Source organism: Stomoxys calcitrans, chromosome 4 (genome assembly GCF_963082655.1).
Source record: "Stomoxys calcitrans chromosome 4, idStoCalc2.1, whole genome shotgun sequence".
Taxonomy (NCBI): Eukaryota; Metazoa; Arthropoda; class Insecta; order Diptera; family Muscidae; genus Stomoxys; species Stomoxys calcitrans.
In genome coordinates this window covers 150823532-150848460 of record NC_081555.1, presented here as the reverse complement: position 1 = coordinate 150848460, position 24929 = coordinate 150823532, and the positions used below count along the sequence as shown (strand labels likewise).

Sequence of the window (24929 nt, the reverse complement as noted above, 5' to 3'; positions counted from 1 at the left end):
TGTTGGAGTGCTAGTAGAAGTCATTGTGCAGCATTTCAGTCAATTCGAATACGAATTGCGCCCTCTAGAGGCTTAAGAAGTATAATCGTGAGATCGGTTTATATTGGAGCTAGTTCAGGTTATGAACCGATTGAGACCATATTTGGCACAGTTGTTGCGAAATAAAATAAAATACTTTACGCCAAATTTCAGCCAAAATCGGATAATAATTGCGTCCTCTACAGGCTCAAGAAGTCAAGATCCCAGATCGGTTTACAGGCCAGCTATATCAGGTTATGGACCGATTTGAACCATATTAAGCACAATTTGTGGAAGTCATAACAAAATACCTAATGCAAAATGTCTGTCAAATCGGATGAGAATTGCGCCCTCTAGTGACTCAAGAAGTAAAGATTGTTTTATATGGCAGCTATATTAAATCATGGACCGATATGGTCCATTTACAGTCCCAACCGACCTACGCTTATAAGAAGTAAATTGCAAATTTTGTCGATGAACATTCCACTAAGGAACAGGGGCAAACTTCTCACCTATCAATGAGTGCAGACCGCTTCAAGTTTAAGCTCAATGATAAGGGGCCTCCTTTTTATAGCCGAGTCCGAACGGTGTGCCGCAGAGCGACACCTCTTTGGAGAGAAGTTTTACTTGGCATTTTACCTCAAAAATGTTGCCTGCATTAGGAGGGGAAAGCCACCGCTGAAATTTTTTCTGCTGGTCTCGCCAGGATTCGAAACCAGGCGTTCAGTGTCATAGGCGGACATGCTAACCTCTGCGCTACGGTGGCCTCCTTACGTTTATAAGAAGTATTTGTGCAAAATTTCAAGCACCTAGCTTTATTCCTTCGAAGGTTAGCGTGCTTTTGACATACAGACGGACAGCCGCACAGCGGACGGACGGACATGGCTTGATCGACTTAAAATATCATGACGATCAAGAATATATATACTTTATGAGGTCTTATATGCATATTCCGAGGTGTTATAAACGAAATGACGAAATAAGTATGCCCCCATCTTATGGTGGAGGTTCTAATTATGCACTTCAACCAAGTTTATTTTGTACCATGAGATTTTGCGTAAAGACCAAAATACCCAAAAAATTTTACCAAAGACAAATTTTTTTTGAATTTTCACCATAGACAAAATTTTAGTGAAATTTTTCCTAAAGACAAAATTTCCATGAAATTTTCTATAAAGACAAAATTTCCATGAACTTTTCTTTAAAGACAAAATTTTCATAAAATTTTCCCTAAAGAAAAAGAGGTCCATGAGTTTTTCACTAAAGAAAAAAATTTCCATGAATTTTTCACTAAAGATAAAATAATAAAAAAAAAACATATACCCTGATATGATCACTGGCCTGCTTTCGTATCGGCAAATTATGTTGCCGAGAGGCAAATATTTACTTTTTAATTTTTCATAAGTTAAGAGATTTTTTTTTCTTAATACACTTTCACCAATTTTCCTCTTTTGTATTTTCATTTTTAGCACATTTTTCATAAATTTTGGGATATATCAATTTTATCCATATGTAAAAAAAAAAATATTAATTTTTTACAAACAAAAAAAAAAAAACAAATTTGGTTTCAATTTTACCATAATTCAATTGGTCCGGTTATGATATTGGTGTGATATGTGCCATGTACGGTTATATTCGCCGGTAAATAACTGCGATTATTCGAATTTGGTTTTAGTGAATAAACGACCCTAGAATACAATTAAGAATAATAAAGAAACAATTTGAAAGAAGAAAGACAAAAAGTAGAACAAGAACAAACATATGCACATAATACCATTGTAAATATGCAAATTCTATGGGGACCAAATTTTCTAGACACACGGAGGATGCTAAGTTTTTGGAGGGTATGGGGTAGCTTAGGCTTAAATAACTAAGACACACAAGGCACTGTTTGGAAACGAAAAGCCACAAGTAGGGTTTCAGGATGGTACAGAAAAAAAAAGCCCATTACTTCTTGTTACTTGATAACCTACTTTAAGTGGTTAATATGGTAATTAGATACAGGGTGTATACTGGGAGGTATAAAAGTTGCCAAGGATTGAAACTTATAGAAGGGGGGAATTTAGCTACAAAATGAAAAATATTATTAGAGAAAAAATTAAAATTTATAAGTTCTGCAAAATATGCAAAAAAAAAAAAATTAATTTGGTAACTGAAAATATTTTTTGAGTATGTATGTACCGCCAACAAATCGTATTAAATATCATCATTATGAAATAAATGTAAAATGCTTCCTCAGGGCAAAGTTTCAAGGAAATTTTCCTGAAATCAAAGTTCCAATAAAACTTAATATTAAAACAAAATTTCAATGAAACTCTCCCAAAAGACAAAACTTGAATGAAATTGTCCCTTAAGACAAAATTTTAATAAAAATGTTTCTTTTAAGTTTTTCTGCAAAATGTTCATTAAACATATCAAATTTTCCCTCAAGATAAAATGTCGATTAAATTTTTCCGAAAGACAAAAATCTAATGTTCTTTTGGTGAAACCATGCTTAAAAGGAGAGAACGGTCTATATGGCAGCTGTATCCAAATCTGTACTGATCGGGATCAAATTGAGGAAGGAAGTCGAAGAGCCCAACACAACTCGATGTTCCAAATTTTGGCAAAATCGGACAATAGCTTAGGTTAGGTTAGGTTGAAAAGAGGGTGCAGATATTAATCCGCCCCATGTCACTATGGCCATACACCTAAGCCAGTAATCAGCTTCTTGTGCGCTGTAAAAAAATGTAAAGTAACCTCTAAAAAGAAAATTTTAAGTTAGAAATTCCGTGCTACTTACAAAATCCTTAACTGTTTTCAATACCACTCCCCTAAGTTGGCTCATGTCTGATATTGTGTCTCCACCTAAGTACCGGTATCTGTTGGACGCGAAAGTCGGGCAATGACAAAGGAAATGCTCCAACGTCTCATCATCTTCCCCGCATGCCCTACACATGCATCACTTGCCGCACCGATTTTACATAAGTGAGCTCGTAGTCCTATTTGTCCCGTTATGATACCAATAGCTATACTGACCTCCTTCTTGCTTCCTTTCAGTAATAGCCTCGTCTTCTCACGACCAGGATCCCCCCATAGGATTTTTGCCGTCCTACCGACCGTTTCGCTGTTCCACAATGTTGCATGCGCATTCGTCGCCCACTCCCTTAACTCGAACTGCGTCGACCCGAAAGGCTTCGGGTTAATCGCCAACCGCCGTAAACCATCAAATCGTCTGCCCTTTCATTTCTCCTTACTCAGTTATGGCCCGGCACCCAAACGATGCGGATTTTCCCATCCTCAGAGAAGGCGTTAATCTCCTTCTTACACTGCAAGACTGTTCGCGACCTTACCGTCCCGGTTGTTATTGGTCTTACGGCAATTTTACTGTCGGTAAAGATGTTCACACTCGACGAACTCGAGTTAGTACCACACCACCTCACGCATTCCGTGATCGCCCGGATCTCCGCCTGCAGGACCGTATTACAGTCAGGCTGTCTAAAACAGATCTCAGTCCCTGAGTTTTCAATGTAAACCTCCGGTTTTTTACAACGATCAGGAGTATATATATACTTTTTAGGGTCGAAAATGGATATTTCGATATGTTGCAAACGGAATGAAAAAATGAATGTACCCCCTCCCGTCGCTAGTAGGTATAAAAAATAGCTTTTCTTGTATATCATGTTTTTATGTCTGTCTTCCTATAAGGGCGGTCACGTGTTTCAATTCCTTGAGACATTTTTTCCCAAGGGAGTCGAGCTAATGGCTGTGATAAACTATGTTGGAAGAGAAGATTTTAAATTTGTGCAATAACCACTGATAACGAATTACCCGATCAACAAATTTCTTGTAAACAAGACATCGCATCCATTGGTGGGTGGTTAAGTTTGCTCGTTCATTTTATTAGTCTGTCAATGTACTTATAACTATCGATGCTAATTATGGTTATTTCATATGAAAAATGAATATGGAATTTAAATGGGGAAATTTGCTTTTGCAAACATCCACTGAAACACACATTTCAATTGGCCTGGTCAACATCTCAGTCATAAAACTTCCTTAAATTTACCTTTGTCCGTATTTATTGGACTTTATTGCATTGCTGCATACAGATCTCCGTTTGAGTACTGGTAAATATTAATTTATGAAACTTCCTTACATCTGCCTGTGACAAAATTTTTTCCATATTTGGGCTGCCTAACACAACATACGTACATCAAGGGTGATCTGTGGAATGTTGGATTATTTATTATGTTTTCCTGATACTACTTAGCATGAGTTGTGATTATTTTAGGTATTTTATTCTGGTTGCGATGAGAAAAAACTTAGAGTTTTTCTTTCTCCTTTCAACAACTCCATCATATATTAAGCAGTAGTCATTTTCAGCAAACAATAGACTTTTCGTCAGTCATACCGCTGTTCTGAAAATGCAAACATGTACCTATAACAGCAGAATTACTGCTGTAATATCAGTAAACTTACTTACTAACAGCCAGCAGACAGTGTTTGCTTCTACCAGCACAATTTTTTTCTACGATTGTTATGTAAATATTCATTATTTAATTTGTACTATATTTCAATTTGTTCTATTCATATTTAATATCATTCAAATAACAACCTTCCCTTCATTACTAAACTTTACTTTGGCATTTAAATGGTTTCCGTAAACATTCCACCAACATACACAAACACTTCCAACTCTTTTTCTAATTCCTTCCATTTGACATACATTCTGAAGGAAGGTCCTCTTACTGTGATTTGGTTTACTTTCCAAGTGGTTTCCCAGAGAACACTCGAAAGCGCATCATTACTAAAGACATGTGGCACATCAGACACCTCACCCCTCCCCGTAAGTATTTTCAGCCACGTTCATTTAGAATTTTTGTCACATACGTTCCATTTGCATAAATTCGAAAATGTTTTTCTTGTTCCCATTGCTGCTTCAACAATTACTTCCGTCTTGGCTATGGTGGAACAAGTCATAGTCGGTCTTGCCGTCAGACTGTCTGGGCTTTATATTCCAGCCGAATTGTATGTTTTTCAGTTTTTTATTATGGCCCTCAAGTGCCCTGCTTAACGATCTGCAAATTTTTCTGTTTGCCTGTAATCGAAATGTTGGGAGCAACAAATATTTACACCCCCCTGTTTGCTGGCTTGAATATTCAACAGTAGCAAGAAAGGAAATAAAAATAAATCCTGGCACACGGTGTCCTTATGCAGTTGGTAACAGCGAAGGATTCATTGGATTTTTCATGTACAAAGAACAAAGTTTTTAATGGATTTTTCCCTTCGCAGAGTTTGATGAAAAGTATCCAGAAAAATGACCTAAATCTGTAGCTATTATGCAAAGTGTATGGATACTTGGTTGAAAGCACACACACACACCCACACACATAATCTGATCGACACATACTCTTGCATTTTGATAAATTATTATGCAAATAGTAACCGTAACGCAAATATCCTTTTTTGTGCATATGGAAAACAGTTTCTTTTGTTTTGCCACGTTTAATCGCCTCCTCCACGTACATTTCTGCAGTATTGCAGTGTTGCAATGTGGCAACCTGGCACATCAGGTGAAAATGAAGGAAACCTGTTTACCTTTCGTTAAATGAAACTTGAAACTTATACCTGCATTTTTATGCTTGAGAAAATCCTTTTAAATCCTCTTTGATTCTTTGAATGTTTTTGCATGGAGAATTTTGTTTCACTTCAGCGACCAGTAATAGAAAATCAATATGGAAAATTGTCAACATTGCAATTCAAAAAGCAGCAAGGAGAAGGAAGTTAGAATAAATTTAATTTACCAAATTATTAAAGTAAAATTTGAAATTTTGACGTTTGAAGAAAAGTATAGTAAATTATGAACTTTTGTAATGAGTAAAAACACGTTAAATACGGCCGGGCCGAACTTTAGATACCCACCACCTCGGGTATATATGTTAACCACCTTTCGTCAGAATCCGGTGATAAATGCATAATTAATGCCCCCATAGCAGCTTTATTGACATATGAACCTATTTGGACCAAATTTGATATAAATATTGAGAGGTAGCTATATCCAAATATTGACCGATCTAAACCATTTACCAAAGGGATGTAGAAAAGCCTAACATAAGTCACAGTGTCAAATTTCAGCGAAATCGGTTAATAAATGTGCTTTTTATGGGGCCAAGAATTTAAATCGAGATGGCCATAACACAACACACTGACCCACATTTCGGCGAAATCAGACAATAAATACGTCTTTTATGGGTCCAAAGCCTTATATCGAGAGATCGGTCTATATGGCAGCTATATCCAAATCTGGACCCATCTGAACCAAATTTCAGAAAGTTGTTGAAGAGCCTAACGCAACTCCCTGTCCCAAATTTCAGCAAAATCGGACAATAAATGCGCCTTTTATGGGTCAAAACGTTATATCGAGAGATCGGTCTATATGGCAGCTATATCCAAATCTGTACCGATCTGGGCCAAATTAAAAAAGAAAGTCGAAGGGCCCAACACAACTCACTGTCCCAATTTTTGGTGAAATCGGAAAATAAATGAGCCTCGAGAGATCGGTCTAAATGGCAGCTATATCCAAATCTGGACCGATCTGAGCCAAATTGCAGAAATAGGTCAAGGACGGACATGACTAGATCGACTTTAAATGACATGACGATCAAGAATATATATACTTTATGAGGTCTCAGACGCATATTTCGAGGTTTTACAAACAGAATGACGAAATTAGTATACCCCCATCCTATGGTGGAGGGCATAAAAATATTTATTTTTCCCTTATGAAGGTTAACCAGTACTCGTAGCAGTTCATAGGCAATTTTAAGTCCATTGTATTGTAAAACGGCAGTAGCGACAGACCGAAGCATATGGTGGGCATTGAATCCACGACCTCGTTCTGGCAAACCGCTTGCCTTGCCCTCTCGTTAAAAATAACATTTTGATGTAATTTTTCGAAGATTAATTTTGGAACCATTTTTTTTAATTGATATCAGTTTAGCTAAAATTGTAAAAAAAATTAGGACCAATTTTTTTAACATCAAGTCAGCATATTAATTTTTACAATATTTTAATCCAGAATATCCACATAAAATTTTGTTTAAATTTGTATTATTGTCCCCAAATAACCCATTTGCCTTCTGTCTTTCTTTAAAGATTTCCTGTTTCATCAAATCTCAAACGTATTATTCTTGATTACGTGCGGCTTTATTAGCCTTAGGCAAGAAAAGATACGTGACAAATTCACTTTTAATATTTCCTTTCAGTGTCTCTTCTATCCTTAGGATTTCGTATAATCAGAGCTGCAGATTCTTTGTCCTTAACTGTCCCGTAGCTCATCCAGTTACGTCAGTAAGTTTTAACATCAAGCCTTCAGCAACGCCAATTTTTTGGGGGGGGGGGGGTTTCCATGGCCAAAGCAAACAGCAAACAGTGGAAACTCTTCTACCTTATGGCAGTACTGAGAAGACGACTTCTTATGCACGCTGTGCACTTCCCATTCCACAGCGTCACAAAGAGCTTGATATCCTTGTTTGTATGAACGAAGACCATATTCCCCATTTTAGCGGCTTGTCAAGTCTGCTTGTCCTTTTGATATGGTCGTTTTGTATGTGTTTTGTTTTGAAGCACTTCAGAGTTTTATGTTTGCCAACAGAAAGCAAAAATCGCAAATGGTGCGGTAGGCAATGGTTTGTCTGTGTAAGTTAAGGTGCTGTGCGTTTTGTATCTGCAATGCGAGAACTTATTTTACAGTTCTGTCTTTCGAGGATTGCATTCATATGTAACTATAGTTTCTGTGAGTGTTGTGGATGTTGTCCCATTGCAATTGGAGTTCTTGGAAATGCGAAATGCTACAAAGAGTTTGTTTTGGGAAATAATACATGTATATATTTCATTTCTATACACCGGAGGAAATACACTTCCGGCATTTTCTTTTTTCAAAAAATAATAAATAAAACAAAAAACGGAAACCTAGAGTTCACTTAAGGACAGCTTGTTGTTTTAAAAAAAGAGCACAATAAGGTTGACACTATTTTATATGATTTAATGTTACTTAAATTCTTTAAGCCAGCTTTAAGTCCAACAAGTAAATGCGGGTTAATTTCGCCGTGCCGAATCTTATATTTATATTATTTACAATAGATCGCATTTGGCAAATACAAGATGTCTACGGCTATATTCCTATGAAAAAAATCCTAAATGGATCAATGATTTGGCGATTTGATTTGCAGATAATTTTTTCCCAAGTATTTTTTTATGTAAAACTAGCTGATACAAGCCCGCTTTTACAATAAATGGAACAAAATGTTCCTTGGAATATTTATTTTCAACAATTTAAGGTCTCTAATTGAAATACCATGTTGCGAAAGTGGTATATCTACGTTGCTTGACTAACTTTTTTAACAATATAAGTGCCTTTATTTATAAATCCCATATGATCTGTATTGGTCTATGAAATCACTCGCACTCAACAGACTTTTTTGAGCCCGGTATTCCCATGGGGATTTTGGGAATGGAACGGCTTCGCAAATATTTCTCCTTAAATGTGGATATAAAATTCATTCTGTACATCCAAACAACTTTCATTTGAACTCCTTATTGTCATAATTGGCAAAGTTCTCCAGTTAAAGGGTGTTCAATGGGTGAGGCAGCCATCCAGACACTTAGTCCTGAAAATATAAGCATTATGCTCTACGCTCAAGTACCATTTATTTGAACCCCATATTGGAATTGATTTATGGAGAGTTTATGAAACTAGGAGTCCCCTATACCTTTGGCCCCAAAATTCGTTATCTTATCACAAATGCCTTTCATTTAAGCCCCTTATTGCCATAGTCGGTAAATATGTCCGGCTCACAGGTGGACCCTTAAATGCTATTGACATCGTGCTCCACTCTCATTGAGCTCCAAATTGTCATGGTCAGCAAATACTTCGTGTTCTGCAAATTTGCCCATGAACATTCCATTAAGGAACGGGGCCAAACTTCTCACATATCAATTAGTGCTGTCCGATTCAAGTTTAAACTCATTGATAAGGGACCTCCATTTCATAACCGAGTTTGAACGGCATGCCGCAGTGCGACACCTCTTTGTGGAGAAGTATTTACATGACTGCCATACCAAATGGTACAGTACCTCGCAAATGTCGCCAGCATTAGGAGGAGATAACGGCCGCTGAAAATTTTTATGATGTGCTCGCCAGGATTCGAACCCAAGCGTCAATCTTCATAGGCGGACTTTCTAAGCTCTGAGCTACGGTGGTCTCCGTCGTGTTCTACTCTAAAAAACTTTTTCTTTGAGCCCCTTATTGCAATGCTCAGCAAATAGATCCTATTTGGGGAGTGTTATGGGGGTGGGGTGACCCCATATACACTTTGTTCGGAATTTTATAACCAGATTCGTGCTCTACTCCCAAACTCTTGTCATTTGAGCTCCATATTGTCATTGTCGGTAAATTTGTCCTCTTTGGAGGATGTTTTGGGGGGAGGGACAGCCGAATTTTTGGCCACACATTTGAATATCAGGGGAAGGGTTGATCCCCCAAACACTTTGACCCACAATTGGATATCAAACACGTTTTATTATCAAAAATACCTTTCATTTGAGTCCCATATTGTCGTAATTGGTCTATATATGTTTATATTGGGTTGCCCAAAAAGTAATTGCAGATTTTTAAAAGAAAGTAAATGCATTTTTAATAATACTTAGAATGAACTTAAATCAAATATACTTTTTTACACTTTTTTTCTAAAGCAAGCTAAAAGTAACAGCTGATAACTGACAGAAGAAAGAATGCAATTACAGAGTCACAAGCTGTGAAAAAATTTGTTAACGCCGACTATATGAAAAATCCGCAATTACTTTTTGGGCAACCCAATATTTGGTGGGTTTTGGTGGGTGGGTAACCCATCCGAAATTTGAAATTTCGTTTAGGTTACTCAAGGAGGGAACATGAAATTTCGCCGGAATCGTATTCTAAAAATTAGGGTAAGAGGGAGGGTCCGCCTCCCATCTGATAACAAACAATTTTGTACCTTATTTTCACCACGTGTTCATTCTTCACCATCTGTGAAAATTTTAAAAATTCGGTGAAGCCGATTTTGGGTCTATACCGAACAAACACAAATTGATGTTTATATTTAAAATGAGTAACCAAGGTGACGTATGTTTATGACATATGTGAGCATAATTATTGAAAAGTAATTATCCGCACCTTATATACAATAAATAAAATAAAGGAATTATTTCAAATGGTTGGTTGCTGTGTGAGAGGTTCTCTCCAAATCATGACGTTTAACGAATTTGAAGGTATCTCATTTTCCACTGAACCGTAAACGTAGACATAACATACATTCAGAACTGTCGCAATTGGGCTTAGAGGACACTGTATACAGAAAGACATTTTTCGTTTCAAAATTCCTCTTAAGAAGAAATTTCAATACAATTGTCTGGAGGAACAACAAGTAAGAGTGTGCTGCCGAATCTTTTATACCCTCCACCAGGAATCGCATTTGTCGAGTTCATTGCGCGGTTTCTCTTTTTAGGCAAACAAAGAATATTGAATAAGAACAAAGAATATTGAAGAAGCTATATCAAGTTATAGTCCGATTCGGATCATAAATGAATTCAATGCTGAACATTGTAGAAGTCATGGTGTAATATTTCAGTTCACTCAGATAAGAATTGCGCCTTGTAGGGGCTCAAGAAGCAAAATCGGGAGATCGGCTTATATGGGAGCTGTATCAATCTATAAATGGATTCAGACCATATTGGACACGTATGTTGAAGGTCATGAAAGAAGTCTGTGTACAGACTTTCTGCCAAATTTGATGAGAATTGCCGAATTTGTCGGTTTGCTCCGTATAGACTCAAAAACTGCGGAACCGATGACCTTGGAATTTTCACAGATTGTGTAGGATGGTCTGGAAGGAAACCTAGGCTATATAATTTTTTGATAACGGTAGGGGGGCGGACACTTCCCCCAAAAGTACTACCTAAAAATAAAATTAGACCGATCGGAACAATATGAGATTCAAATGATAGGTATTCAAGAGTAGTGAACGTATTTGGGCCGCCCCAGCACCAAAACTCTTAAAATAGGTTTATTTGACGATCATGACAAAATGGGACTCACATGAAAGGTATTCGGTATTAGATTATGAATATGGTCATGAAGTAGGAATAGGCTCCATAATTTATTGATAACGGAAGGGGGCGGACCCTCCATCGTTACCCCAAAAACACCAACCAAAATCAAAAGTGGACCGATAATGAAAATTTGGGTATCAAATGAAAAGTATGCGGGAGTAGAAAACGAATCTGGCATACAAATTCATGTCCAAGTATAGGGGGGTCACCCCCACAAATATGCACAAAATGGGCACATTTGCCAATCACGGATATATGGGACTCGGTTTGTTAGTTCCGTATAGACTGAAAAACGGCAGAACCGTTTTTCTCGAAATTTTCGCATATTGTGTAGGTTGGTCTGGAAGGAAACATAGGCTATATAATTTTTCGGACCCTCCCCCTTATGCCAAAAACACAACCCAAAATCAAAAGTGGACCGATCGGGACAATATAGGTATCAAATGAAAGGTATTGGAAAGTAGAATACGATTACTAAATTAATGTCTAAGTACCCATCGGGGCGCCCAACCCCAAAGCTCCCCCAAACATACATATTGGACGTCCATTTCAATATAGGGCTCAAATGAAAGGTATTCGGGAGTAGATTTCGAATCTGGCATACAAATTCATGTCGAAGTATAGGGGGTCACCCCACCCCCACATATACGCACAAAATGGGAACATTAGCCAATCACGGATATATGGGACTCGGTTTGTTAGTTCCGTATAGACTGAAAAACGACAGAAACGATTTTCTCGAAATTTTCGCATATTGTGTAGGTTGGTCTGGAAGGAAACATAGGCTATATAATTTTTCGGTATCGGAAGGGGGACGGACCCTCCCCCTTATGCCAAAAAACACAACCCGAAATCAAAAGTGAACCGATCGGGACAATATTGGTATCAAATGAAAGGTATTGGCGAGTAGAATACGAATATGGTATTAAAATTCGAGTATAAGTACCCATCGGGCCGCCCCAAAACTCCCCCAAATAGACATTTTGGACGTCCATTTCAATATGGCGCTCAAATGAAAGGTATTCGGGAGTAGATTTCGAATCTGGCATACAAAATCAGATCGAAGTATAGGGTCACCTCACCCCACAAAAACGCCATTAAAACCATTATGACTATATGATACTAAGCTGAACTGATTTTCTTAAAATTTTCGTAAAATGTGTACGTTTGTCTGGAAGGAAACATAGGTTATATAATTTCTAGATATCGGGTGGAGGCGTACCTTTCCCCATACCCCAAAAACGCCACCAATATCCGAAAGTGGTCCGATGGGCCCAATAAGGGTATCAAATGAAATATGGTATTAAAGTACCCAGCAGGCCCCCCAAACCCCAAAACTCCTCTAAACAGATATATTGGAAGTTCATGTCAATATGGGACTTAAATGAAAATGATTAGGCAGTAGATTACTAATATGTCATAAAACATTAGGTCCAAGTAATGGGAGGTCGCTCACCCCCAAGTACCCCCAAATGGGCATATTAGCCGACCATGGCTATATGGGACTCAAATGAAAGGTGTTAGGGAGTAGATTACGAATATGACATTGAAATTTGTGTTCTAAATCTAGGTGGCGCTTTTCCTCCTAAAAATACTTCAAATGGGTTATTTGACCCATTATGACAATATGAGGATCAAATGAATTTGATATCCAATTTTGGAGCCAAGTGCTTTGGGGTACTTCTTAAAGCACCCCCTAAGCTGAACTTCATTTCCGTTGGGAATAAAGAACGAATTTGATATCTCCACTTGTTTGGAGAACATTTTTTAAATGACATGCATGGCATTGTAGCTTGCAAATGTCGCCGACATTAAGAGGGGATAACCATCGCTTTGTCGGATGTTCTCGCCAGGATTCGAACGCGTTCAGCGTCATAGGCTACAATGGCATGAATTCGATATCCTCATTCAAGGCGAAATGTCCCTCCCGTAAAACGATAGTAGAAAATTAAAGAAGACGCAGCGGAGCGGGCCCGGTTCGGCTAGTTGTGTATAAAATTTTCTTAAACACAAAATTTCAATAAATTTGGTCAACAGATATCTCTTCAATGAAATAGTGGAGGTGTATAAGAATCAAAATTTTTTAAAAATTATTACTTTGAATTTATGAGCAATACTGTTTTCTCATTTAGACAATTTTGTCTAACCTCATAACAATGATGATTGTTTGGGTAATTCGTCGAAGAATACCGCTGATGAAGGGATGGAATCCCAATCTGCAGGCTAACCTGTCGACCAAATTTTTGAAAACATTTTGACTTAAAACCAAATGGTGATTTTGTTAATAAATAAAATCACCCACGGTTGTCAACTAATAAATAAATTTGACAACCCTTCAAGATCGGAGCAGTTATTTTTGGCTGTCATTTACAACAGCGGTAACTGCCAGCCAAAAATAACTGAAAGAGAAAATAACGTAAATATCTAGACAATATTTTATTAAAGTTTTTCCACTGGAATTTCTCCAAAGCTAAATTTTCAAATTTTTTTCAACACTTTTTTCAATGCCTAAACTTAATAAGCTCCATTCATGCCAGTCTTAGCTCTTTAAACTTTAAAAACTTTTTGATTGCTGGCCAAAAGTTAATTGAGATAAAAATCTGGCTGCATAATGCCTGCAGTTTTTGGTCTTTCACCAATGCCTTCCAACTAAACGAAAGGCAAATAAAAATAAACATTTCAATTGAAAAAATACATAAAACATAAAACCAGACACTTTGGCATCACTCCAAACTGTCTGGTCAACACGCACACCAACACACATCCCAGAGAGAACCCACACACAGCCCATATAACGTATATCCAGATTTACAACAGAGTCGACTAACTGACAGTTGTGTGAGTTTTACAACAAAATCCTTGAAATAAACCTTTTTTTGTGTTTGTTGTTTTGCTTGTAAGTCGAGTTGTACAAGCACTTTGCAGATTTATGTTGTTTTGCCATTTACAAATGAAAATTGTAAAGTGGAAAATGATACAGAAACAGAAAAAAAAACAAAGGGTATCAAACCATTTCAGTTTGCAAACCATTTGATCAGAGCAATATTAACCTTTGCAAGGGCTGTGGCATAACATTTTTTAATTCCATTTCCTTGTTGGCGGCATTATTCTTTTCAGCGCTATCGGTGCTGCCGGTAGTATGGGAGCGTGAGACTGGCAAGGTGGCCATATTATCGCCTCCTTCAACATCGACGGTAGCGACTTTCACTTCACCGCCGTTACCCATTGTTGTCTAAGGTTCGTAACAAACTTTAGGGTTTTATTTGTTTTCTTTTCTTTTTTCTTCAGACACTGTTTTTAAGTTTTTGTTAGTTTAAATTTTTTATTTTAATTTGTGGATTTCTATTAAAATTATTTCACATTTTTTATTGTTTCACACAATTTGGACGTTTTTTTAAATTTATTCTTTGTTTGGTTTTTTTTTTTTGTTTTAAAATGGATTTTTTAAAATTTTATTGTTGATTTATTTTCTGTTTTTCTTCTGTTGAATTCGTTGTCTTAATCACGCTTGAACTGTGAAACGATAGTAAATTTGGTTATTAAGGATTCGTTTTGATCACTTCATTGTGGTTTCCTGTTTGGCTTTCGTTAGGCTACCCCTTCTTAGGCATCTCAAAATGTGGATGTTATGTTGGAATTTCATTCAAAGAAAGTAGGAGAATATAAACACGGCCACTACTCCCAAGGACGTTGGCTGTGAAAATAAAAAACTCAGAGAAAAAAGCTTTTGCTCTCTGGCTCTCTGTATCTCTATTTGCTCTAAGCTCTATAGCCAAACATATTCTCCGGGCCATAACCATGGGGGAATTAAGTTGTTTTATAATTCCCCTTGATATCCTGTTACATGGATTTCCTTAAGGATAAAGAAAAGTTCAAAACAAAGCTTTTTGCAAAATTCGTTAGATTTTGAAAATTTTGCCTAGTGTTTTGCCAGACAATAAATAACAAGAATAAAATTTTAGAAAAATTGGTCACAATTCCTACTACACAATGTAATAATTCTTTTCAAAGAATTTCATTGAAACAGTTTTTAAAAATTTTCCTTATTTTTCTTTAGACCCTTTGTTCTATTGGCTTATTTCTTTTTTATTTCCTTTGAATATTTTCATTGGTGGGTGTGTCCCCTATATATATATATATATTATCATATTTTCGCAAATAACACAATTTTCGGGTATATACCCAAATACATAAAACCAATTCCCTTTATACATACATAAATACAAACTTTTTTGCTTTTACTACTGTCATTGTTGTTGCTGTTGATTTTATTTATCTAATTAGCCTCAAAGAAGATTTTTCTTGCAATTTTTTTTTCAAATTTCAATGCCTATATTCTTTTCCAACAGGAAATCCCACAAATGTTATCTTTAATGTGCTGTAAATATTATTTTAAATGTATCAAATGTTACAATTTTGCCCCCCAGAGATGTTTGGCGAAATATAAGGAATTGTAAAATCTGTATGCTGCAGGCCATTAACACCCTCAATGGTTGGCTAAATTAACCGAAAAACAAATGTAACATATGAGAGTAGGAAGATGAAGCAGCCCACCCCTTGAAGCATCATTTTCATCTCCACCACCCATTGAATATTGAACTCACACGAGCAAGCATGTAAAGTATCTTCGCACATATATGTGTGTGTAGGTACATTCGAACAGCAATCGTTTGTGTTTGGTTTGGTGTGTGAATTTTTTAAATCAACAGGGACGTATTTGAGGCCAAGTGTTGCAGATTTAAGTGATTTGTTGGGAATTTAAAATTCAAAATTAATGAGCAGTCATTTAAAATGGAACCTATAGAAATCTGAAATTATTTTTGAATTTTCTGAAGACCCTTAAAGTCAACACAAAATTGATTTGTTGAGTAGATTTGATTAGGTTTGATGCAAATGGAAGTCTGCAATCAGATTTAATTAGACATTTTTTTTCCGTTGAAAGGAAGAATGCCGTCTCTCCTTTAAAAATCAAAAAAGAAATAATGAACTGTGGCAGTGATGAAATTTACGGTACGACTCAGCAACTCTTCCCGATTCAGTTTAGATAAGTCCAACACTGCGAAGCCATGTCCGTCTATCCGCGTATCCTTTCTTTGCCGTTTTTCCGTCTGTTATGGGAGTTATATATCAAACTGAATCTATTTTGATAAAATTTGCTTTCAGATGGGTAAACAACTCTTCCATACCAAATTTCGCATAAATTTATTAAATATTGTGCTTGCTGGGTAGAAAAAACCATTCCGTAACAAATTTCGCACATATCGATGGAAAATTTTGGTGTAAATCGGGAAATATATATACGGGAGCTATATCTTAATCTGAACCGATTTTTATCGAAATTCATAGCTATCGCCTTTGGGCTAAAAAAGTAGCATGAGAGAAATTGCATTGCTTACAAAGAACTAGTAAAAGCGTATTAAGTTCGGCCTGGCCCAATCTTGTGAACCCACCACTATGATTTTTGCTAAAAATTTACCTAAACAAATTTAGTTTTTTGGAAGTCGTCACAGAACACAACGCGCAAAATTTCAGACAAAGCGGGCAAACTTTGCGGCTTCTAAGGGCGCAAGAAGTAAAATCGGGAGATCGGTTTATGTGGGAGCTATATCAGGTTACAGATCTATTTGGACCGTACTTGGCATCGTTGTTGGATGGAATAACAGAATACTATGTGCAAAATGAATTTAACAAAAATAGGTCGAAAATGTGGCTTCTAAGGACTCAAGAAGTCAAATCCGGAGATAGGTTTATATGGAAGCTACTACCAAATCTGAAACGATAGGGCCCAATAGCAATTCCCAACGACCTACATCAATAAGAACTATCTGTGCAAATTCTCAGGCAGCTAGTTCTAAGCGTTCCACCGCCGTCGTGATTTTCACAGACGGGCGGACTTGGCTAAATCGTCTTAGAATGCCAAGACGATCAAGAATATATATACTTTAAGGGGTCGCAGATCAATATGGCCGAATCTTGGGTACCCACCACCATGGATTCCTCTAAAATTTTGCTACAATCAAATCGGGAATTGATTGCGGCTTCTATTGTCTCCAGAAGTCATATTGGGATATCAGTATTTAAGGGGGTCTATATGAGTATATAGACCGATTCGGATCATACTTGGCACGGATGCAGGAAGTTATAGCAAAAGTCCAAATTTCAACCAAATCAGGTGAAAATTGAAGCTTCTAGGAGCTTAAGAAGACAAATCCAGAGATCGATTTATATGTGCTCTACATCAGTATATGAACCGATTCGGATCATACTTTACACAGATGTTAGTACTCAGAAACTGCGTATCGGTTTATATGTGGGCTATATCCAAATCTAAGCCGATATGGATCATTTGCAATCCCCAACGGCCTACATCGACTAGAAGTGTCGGTGCAAAATTTCAAGCGCTTTCGTGATTTCGACATTCTGACGGATGGAAAAGCGGAAATGGGTCTTTGATCAATAATCGAGGTGTTACAAACGGAATGACTAGATTATTGTACCTCCATCGCTACGAAAACCTCGCGGGAGTCCTCCCAAATATCTCCCGCAAGACGAATAACATGGTAAGGTATTTGGTGGGGTTATTAAAGTGGGCATGAGTGGTAGTTTGTTCAGAAGGCGAATGACAAGTGGAACGCTTCATAGTGGGATGTTCTCGCTAAATCTTTGGATAAGGTTATGAACTGATTTGGATCATATTTAGCGGAAGTTGTAGCAATACAAAAATTCAGCCAAATCGGATAAGAATTGCGCCCTCCAGAGGCTCAAGAAGTCAAGATCCAATATCGCATTACATGGGGCTTCGAACCGACTAGGACCAAACTTGGCACAATTATTGGAACTATTATAGGGATTATAACCGGGTACTGTACAATAGGCCATATAGCGGCGCATAATGGCTACTGCAGCAGCTTTCTTGGAATCACACATATTGATTTGTGAAGAAGTTTCCCTGAAGAGTTTGAGAGAGTATTGAGCATTTGCTTTCCTCATGTTCGAGCCTGTTCACTGATTTGTGTGAACTTGCAGAAGCATCTTTAGGAGGATTTCTCTGATACATGAACAGCATGGGATGATTTCAACAGAGGACGCATCCTGGACGGACGGTCTACATATATTTTCTCTACACTTTAATTTTTCACCTTCTCACTTACACCTCTTTCTCGCTGCGGTGTCGCTTTGAGCCAATAGTTTCCTCCGAATAAACTTATCTTTATCATTAACTACAAGTTGAACTTGGAATCCGCCGAAGCTAAGAGGTTAGGATGTCCGCCTATGACCCTGACCACCTGGGTTCGAATTCGGGTGAAAACATCAGATCAGAAAAATTTTTTAACATGAGATGTCCCCTTCTAATGCTGGCAACATTTGAAAGGTACTGGAAGCCATGTAAACAACATCTAACAGGAGAGGTGTCGCACTGTGGCACGCCAGTAGGACTCGATTATAAAAAGGAGGTCCCTTACCATTGAGCTTAAACTTGAATAGGACAGCAATCGTTGAATTCTGAAAATTTTATCCCTAATTTAATGTTCATGGTTAAATTTACATTTTGCCATACAGATCGGTCTACAGAATTTGGGTCTTACTTTCATAAGAAGCAGTGAGTAAGACCCTTGCAAAAGTGGCACTTTATGGCTGGTACTATATTCGTTTTTCACCGTAGGAAACCCATTTTTTCGTGATTACTTTTTCGAAAAACTGCACAAGTAACAATGATAAAATAAGAATTTTATTAAAATTTTGCCATAAGTATTGAGGGAATATCCTACTGAATGAAATCAGCAAGTTTTGTTGTTTTAAAATCTATTATCTAAAAAATGTATCCGACGAAAAATATGGCGAAAAGCGAATATAGTACCAGCCTATAGACACGTCTTATCTGAAGAATCAAAAGATATTTTTCATAAAAACTGTGTATAGTATTTTCCCCCCTTTAGTTACACTACTATAACAGAAAATGTCACATATGCTGAGTAGTCATAGACTCATTTAAAACTAGAAAAATGTGTTTATTGACGACTCTCTGCATATCTCCCCATGGGCCCTTCCATATCAACACTATGTTAATATTAACTGCGTAAGTGCATTTAAGACTATCACAGCAATCTCATCTGAAATACACCCCTGCGTATGGTGCAAAATGCGAATGGGTAAGTACAGCAACAACAGCAACAATAAACAGCAGCAACAACAAAAACTATTCATTACAAACAACCCGGGACGACCTAGTGACCTCTCGGTTAAAAAGACTCGTACTCTTACTTCACGAAAGGGATTCATATACGCATACTCACACTCTTAACGAACATATAAACACACAATCACAAACACACACACACGAAGCCGCCTACACATCAACCCCATACACACACTCCCCACACTGACTGACTACCATATCAAAAGGCATTTAGTTACAGTTATTTTTACTAAATAAAGACAAATACCTAAGATTTTTAATTTCTGATTCCTGTTTTTAGTGAACTTAGGAGCAAATGTTATGGCAACCCTGTGTTGTATTATTGTATATGCCTGTTGTGTTAAATTTGAAAAAGGGAGTTATGGCTCTCTCTCTCACTTGCTCTCTCTTCTAGGTTGGCACTCATTCAAGCTCTTACGCATAGAAGGCATTCATTCACCCACCTACGCTTTTTTATAAACCCAAAGTTACTCCATCGTGAAAATGAAATGAGAAGAGCTCATAATAATACAGATTAAATGTGTACTATTTTTCTTATGAGCTGCTTGTTTTTCTTTTTCTGTTTTGTTGTTGTTGTTGTTGCTGCTATTCATCCTTTTGCTTGTTTGTGTTGACTTGTTTGTTTGATCCTTTTGTTTGAAGTTAAGGTAACATTAGGGAGTAGTATTAGAAGAGAAGTGTAGCAGAATAGACTTTGAAATGGCTGGAGATTTGAATAAGCAATGAAACGTTTGTTAAAATGGTTCTGGTTTAAAGCTACCCTATTACATTGGGTGTTATAATGTTGTGAGTTTATTTGTAACATCGGGGGAAAAAGGTGATGGAAAATCATTTTGAGATGCCTATTACGGTGGGGTTAGTTTGTGTGGACCAAGAAACCAAAATATATGACGTATGCTAAGAATTTTTCCTTAAAACCAACCATAGATAGAAAATCTAAATCAAGCTTCTTGTTTTTATTGATAAGGTTCGCTCATAACCAATCTATTTTCCGCGTCCAGACGAAACGTCTGCAGGATCCTTGACTATATTCGTCCTTCGGAGTATTTTTTCCGTAGCGTTTATTCGTATGCCTTTCTTGTAATCAAAGTGGATATCACATTTGTTATCCAATCATTACGAAATTTTCCACATATCACATTTAAAGCGTAAATGAAGACGCTAAGAACATTGGTACAACTCAGTTCAGATTTAGATATAGCACCCATATATCCATTTTTCCCGATTTTTTACATATATGTGTGATTGCGTTTTATTTGGCTGGAAAGTCACAACCGGCTATTGTTGGCGAATTCCAGCACCTTAGGTGAACAAAGTTTTTAAGCGGCATGGAGGTAGTCCAAAAATAGGTAAAAGCGTCATTTCGGCCAGGTCGAATCCTAGGAACCCACCACGATGGACAAATTTGCACAAAATTAACTTAGTTGACGGGCATAATTTTACTTTATGTATGAAATTTCTGCTAAACTAGAGAGAAATTGAAGCTTCTTGGAGCCATAGAAGGTCAATCGGGAGATTGAAGCTATATCAGTTTAAAGAGTGATTTGGACCGTACTTGACACTGTTTTTGGAATACGTGACAGAACACTAGGTGCAGATGTTCAAGATGTCAATCCGGGAGATAGGTTTATATGTAGGCTTTATCAGGTTAATGACCGATTTTAATGGTACATAGCATTGTTTTTGCTGGTTGTAACAGAATACTATGTCTAAAATTACATTAAAATCGGACAATAGTTGCGCCTTCCAGGGGTTTATGTCCTCACATTGAGAGTTCGGTTTATACGGGAGCTATATCATCTTATAAGTCAATTTGCACCATACCTGGCACGAGTGTTGGAAACGCAACAGTTCACTTCGCGCAACATTTGCCGCGGCCAACGCAGCGCTGGGGTTAATATCTCCGCATATGAATCTAAACCCCTGGATTTTTATCCTGGGGAGACCATAAGATAAATATTTCAACTGTTGTTATCCCCTCATAATTCTGGCGGCATTTGTGAGGTATAGTGCATAGAAACCTTGTTTTTACAAAGAGCAGTCGCACAGCGGTACACCGTTCGGACTCGACAACAAAAATGAGTTTTCTAATCATTGAGCTTAAACTTGAATAGGACAGCGCTCATGGATATGTGAGTTGTTTTTTCCTGTTCCTAAATGAAATGTTCATTGGCAAATTTCCATGTGTATTCCGACTTGACTTCTAGGGGTTCAAGAAATCAAGTCTAAGGATCACGTTATATGGATGAGAAACATCTGTGCAAAATTTCGGGTGGCTGTGACCTTATGGGGTTGCAATATTTCATGTGCAATATTCTAATATTTCAAGGTTCTACAAACGGGAATGACTGACAATCCTATGGTGATGGGTATAAAAACGAGCTCAAGGTAAGGCTTACAAGTTCCAAAAGGCACACGATCTTACACAAAAGCAAAAAAGTTAGATTATCAAGAACAGGGGAGTTTCTGCGTTTGCTCGAACGTACCGAACTTCCATTGCATAATGCATTGGAAAAAGAACAGCTAATAGACATGGAAAGGACGCAAAAATATGTCAAAAGAACGCGCTGAAGAATGCACGGGGATGAGTCAAAATACCGTCAGATTAGTCAAAATTGACAAAGAGTAAATGGATTTTGATATTTAGATTACTTGCACACTTGTTTGTCTTTCCAATCAATAAGAAATATTTCACACAAAAAAAGAATAAGGTCATTTCAATTGGTACTACTTCGTGTCAGTTACCATATCATCTCACATGTACCCAAAATACCTTACTATACAAGGTTGTAGCTGGTTAGCGTAATTATACCTACACCATTACTGTCACAAAGGACATTAAAACTTAATTCTTAGTACCCAAGAGGAGAAGATAGGCACATAAAGATAGACTCAGAATCACTTACTGATTCGCTTTAGCCACGTCTACTTTTCAACATTAAATTTTGTACAAGGTACAGATGGCAATATTCCTCCGATCATACTCAAATTTGGCACAGACATATTTCTTGGCTTTGAAAAGATGCCTATTGAAATTGGAGGAAATTGCTACAGATTTGGACATAGGTTTTTTGGGGTGGCAACAGTGGTCGATAATTGTGTCCAAACGCCAACTGTGAAAGTGGAAAGTGTTCAATATACTTTGCCATTTCATCATGTAAATCCCACAAACGAGCATCCACTGCACATAGTTGATATTCTCTTCGGTATACATTCGTAGAATGTATACTGAAGAGAATATCGGAGCCATGGCGACCAGTGTTAATGAGGATAATGAAATGTCAGTTCATTGCGCCTTTCAGGTATTGACCATGTGCTAGTCAGTTACGTGGAATGGACCTTGCTAAAGGACCATATGAACCGGATACGCAGGAACATTTTACATGAAATCATTATTCAGAAGTAAACAATTAAAACAAGCTAAGTTTTGCCCTGTCGAGTTTTGGAAACCCAATACCGTAGGTGTATCAATCATCCTATTTTATTACAACTTCACATCCATATCATAGTTATATCCAAATATGGGCTGGTGGTGTTTCAGGTCCCAAAAACTGTGGAACAAATCACAGTTCGGTCAGCAGATCGGTCTATATGGCAGTTGTATCTAAATACAGTCCGATCTATATATAATTTACTTTTTCAAGATCCACCAAAATCGTATATTAAGTCCGTGTTTTGCGGGATTTAGATCCTTTCTTCAGGATATATTAATAGGACTAGCCCGAAATTTGGATTGTTTTTTTAACCATGTAAACACCTTTGCGAAAATGGTTCAGATTTGATATAACATCCAATTGAAGGACCGCTAGGGGTGCACCGTAGCTCAGAGGTTACCATGTCTGCCCATGACGCTAAAAGTCTAGGTTCAAATCCGGCGACATCATCAAACAAATTTCAGCGGTGATTTTCTCTCCCTGTGTGTGACCTTGTCTAGACTTCAAGAAGTCTGCCGCTTTGCTGTCGCTGTCTAGAACAGACCTCTCAGTCATTGTGTCCGTCTTGATAGGTCAGTGTCTGATCAGAGAACATGCTGACAGACTAAAGGTTGCCAGTAACGACTTGTGTCGAAGCTGTGAGGACGTCGAGGAAGAAGGGACTATAGAACATCTGTTGTGTGTGTGTACCGCAATGGCGGTGAGATGGAACTTTGCTTTAGGTTCCAATTTCTTTGACAAGTTTTCTGATTTAGCGGATGTGAACATTCGCAAGTTATTGGGATTTTTAAAGCGATCTGGATGGTTCAACGATAGGAGCTAGAAGGCATCTTCCTTCTTTTAAACCTGTGGTATCACAATGGACGAAAACGACTAAGTGTGTTTGATGGAGGCCACCGTAGCGCAGAGGTTAGCATGTCCGCCTATGACGCTGAACGCCTGGGTTCGTATACTGGCGAGACCATCAGAACAAATTTTCAGCGGTGGTTTTCCCTCCTAATGCTGGCAACATTTGTGAGGTACTATGCCATGTAAAACTTCTCTCCAAAGAGGTGTCGCACTGCGGCACGCCGTTCAGACTCGGCTATAAAAAGGGGGCCCCTTATCATCGAGCTTAAACTTGAATCGGACATTGATATGTGAGAAATTTGCCCCTGTTCCTTAGTGGAATGTTCATGGGTAAAATTTGCATAGAATCTGATGGCAGACTGCCACTTAAACCTAATCTAACCTTTCCCTTCTAGTGCTGGCTTTAGAGCCAGCCAGCACACATTGTAAATTTACCCATTAATATAAACATCAAGGAACAGGGGGGTAGATCTTTGGTAATCAGCCGTGTAAGCTTCTGGTGATATTGCTAGGCGGCAAGCCGTTCAGCCTGATGAATAAAAGTAGGTCCTTTATCGTTAGCTTAAATTTATGTCGGACACTACTTATAGATGTGAGAGAAATATCCCCCCGGTTCCCTGATGTTTATATTTATGGGTACATTTACAATGTCTACTGTAGGACCGCCTGACTTTTATTAGAACTTCGAACTTCTGTTCAAGGAGGTGTCCCTCTGAGACACACCTTTCGGCCCTGGTCATAAAATGTTGAGCCCTTATCTTAAATCATAATAGCGGATATCGAAAATCCCAAGTGCTAAAAAATAATTGACAAATTTTCTAAACTACAATTGGGATTTTGAAAGAGCTTTCACCATTTTTTAAAGTGGTTGCCATTGGCAACAATATTTTCTCCTAATCATAGTACATTTCCCTCCATAAATTAGCAATCAAATTTAAGTATAAATACTAAAAGTAATGTAGGTTATAATAAAGTCGTTTACATCCGACTTGCTTACTCCCCTTGCATTCTCTCTGCTGTTGTTGTGTTGATATGAACAATTTGTTCTGCTTTTTTAATGAATAGAGATGTTAGCATTTGAGCAAAGCCAGTATGGTTATTCCTTTTTATTCATGTGTATGCATGAGTGTATGGGTGAGTGTGTGTATTTGTGTGTATGAATTTTGTGTTTTGTTTGTATTCGAGGATAAAAATATGCGCCATACTCCTATGAATTAAATGAGTCTGTTGGCCAGAGTTCGCTTGCCCGCCTAACTATGGTCTATGGAGATGAATTGAGGATGTTGATGGTTAACAACAAG

General features: G+C 37.5%; 1 protein-coding gene across 17 annotated transcripts in view; it reads right to left on the bottom strand.

Annotated features, from left to right (window-relative positions):
- Window positions 1-24929, bottom strand: part of LOC106083856 (proton channel OtopLc) — a 195136-nt gene that overhangs the window by 35504 nt on the left and 134703 nt on the right. For 9 of the 17 annotated variants that reach the window (XM_013247119.2, XM_013247126.2, XM_013247118.2 and 6 more), the window contains one exon: window positions 1596-1706. The exons of 5 other annotated variants lie outside the window; for them this stretch is intronic. In XM_013247119.2, the coding sequence (XP_013102573.2) occupies window positions 1596-1706 (111 nt within the window). Of the gene's footprint in view, window positions 1-1595; window positions 1707-14198; window positions 14519-24929 lie in introns of those variants that run through there. 3 more of the 17 variants (XM_013247130.2, XM_013247132.2, XM_013247135.2) reach the window with 3 other exon arrangements.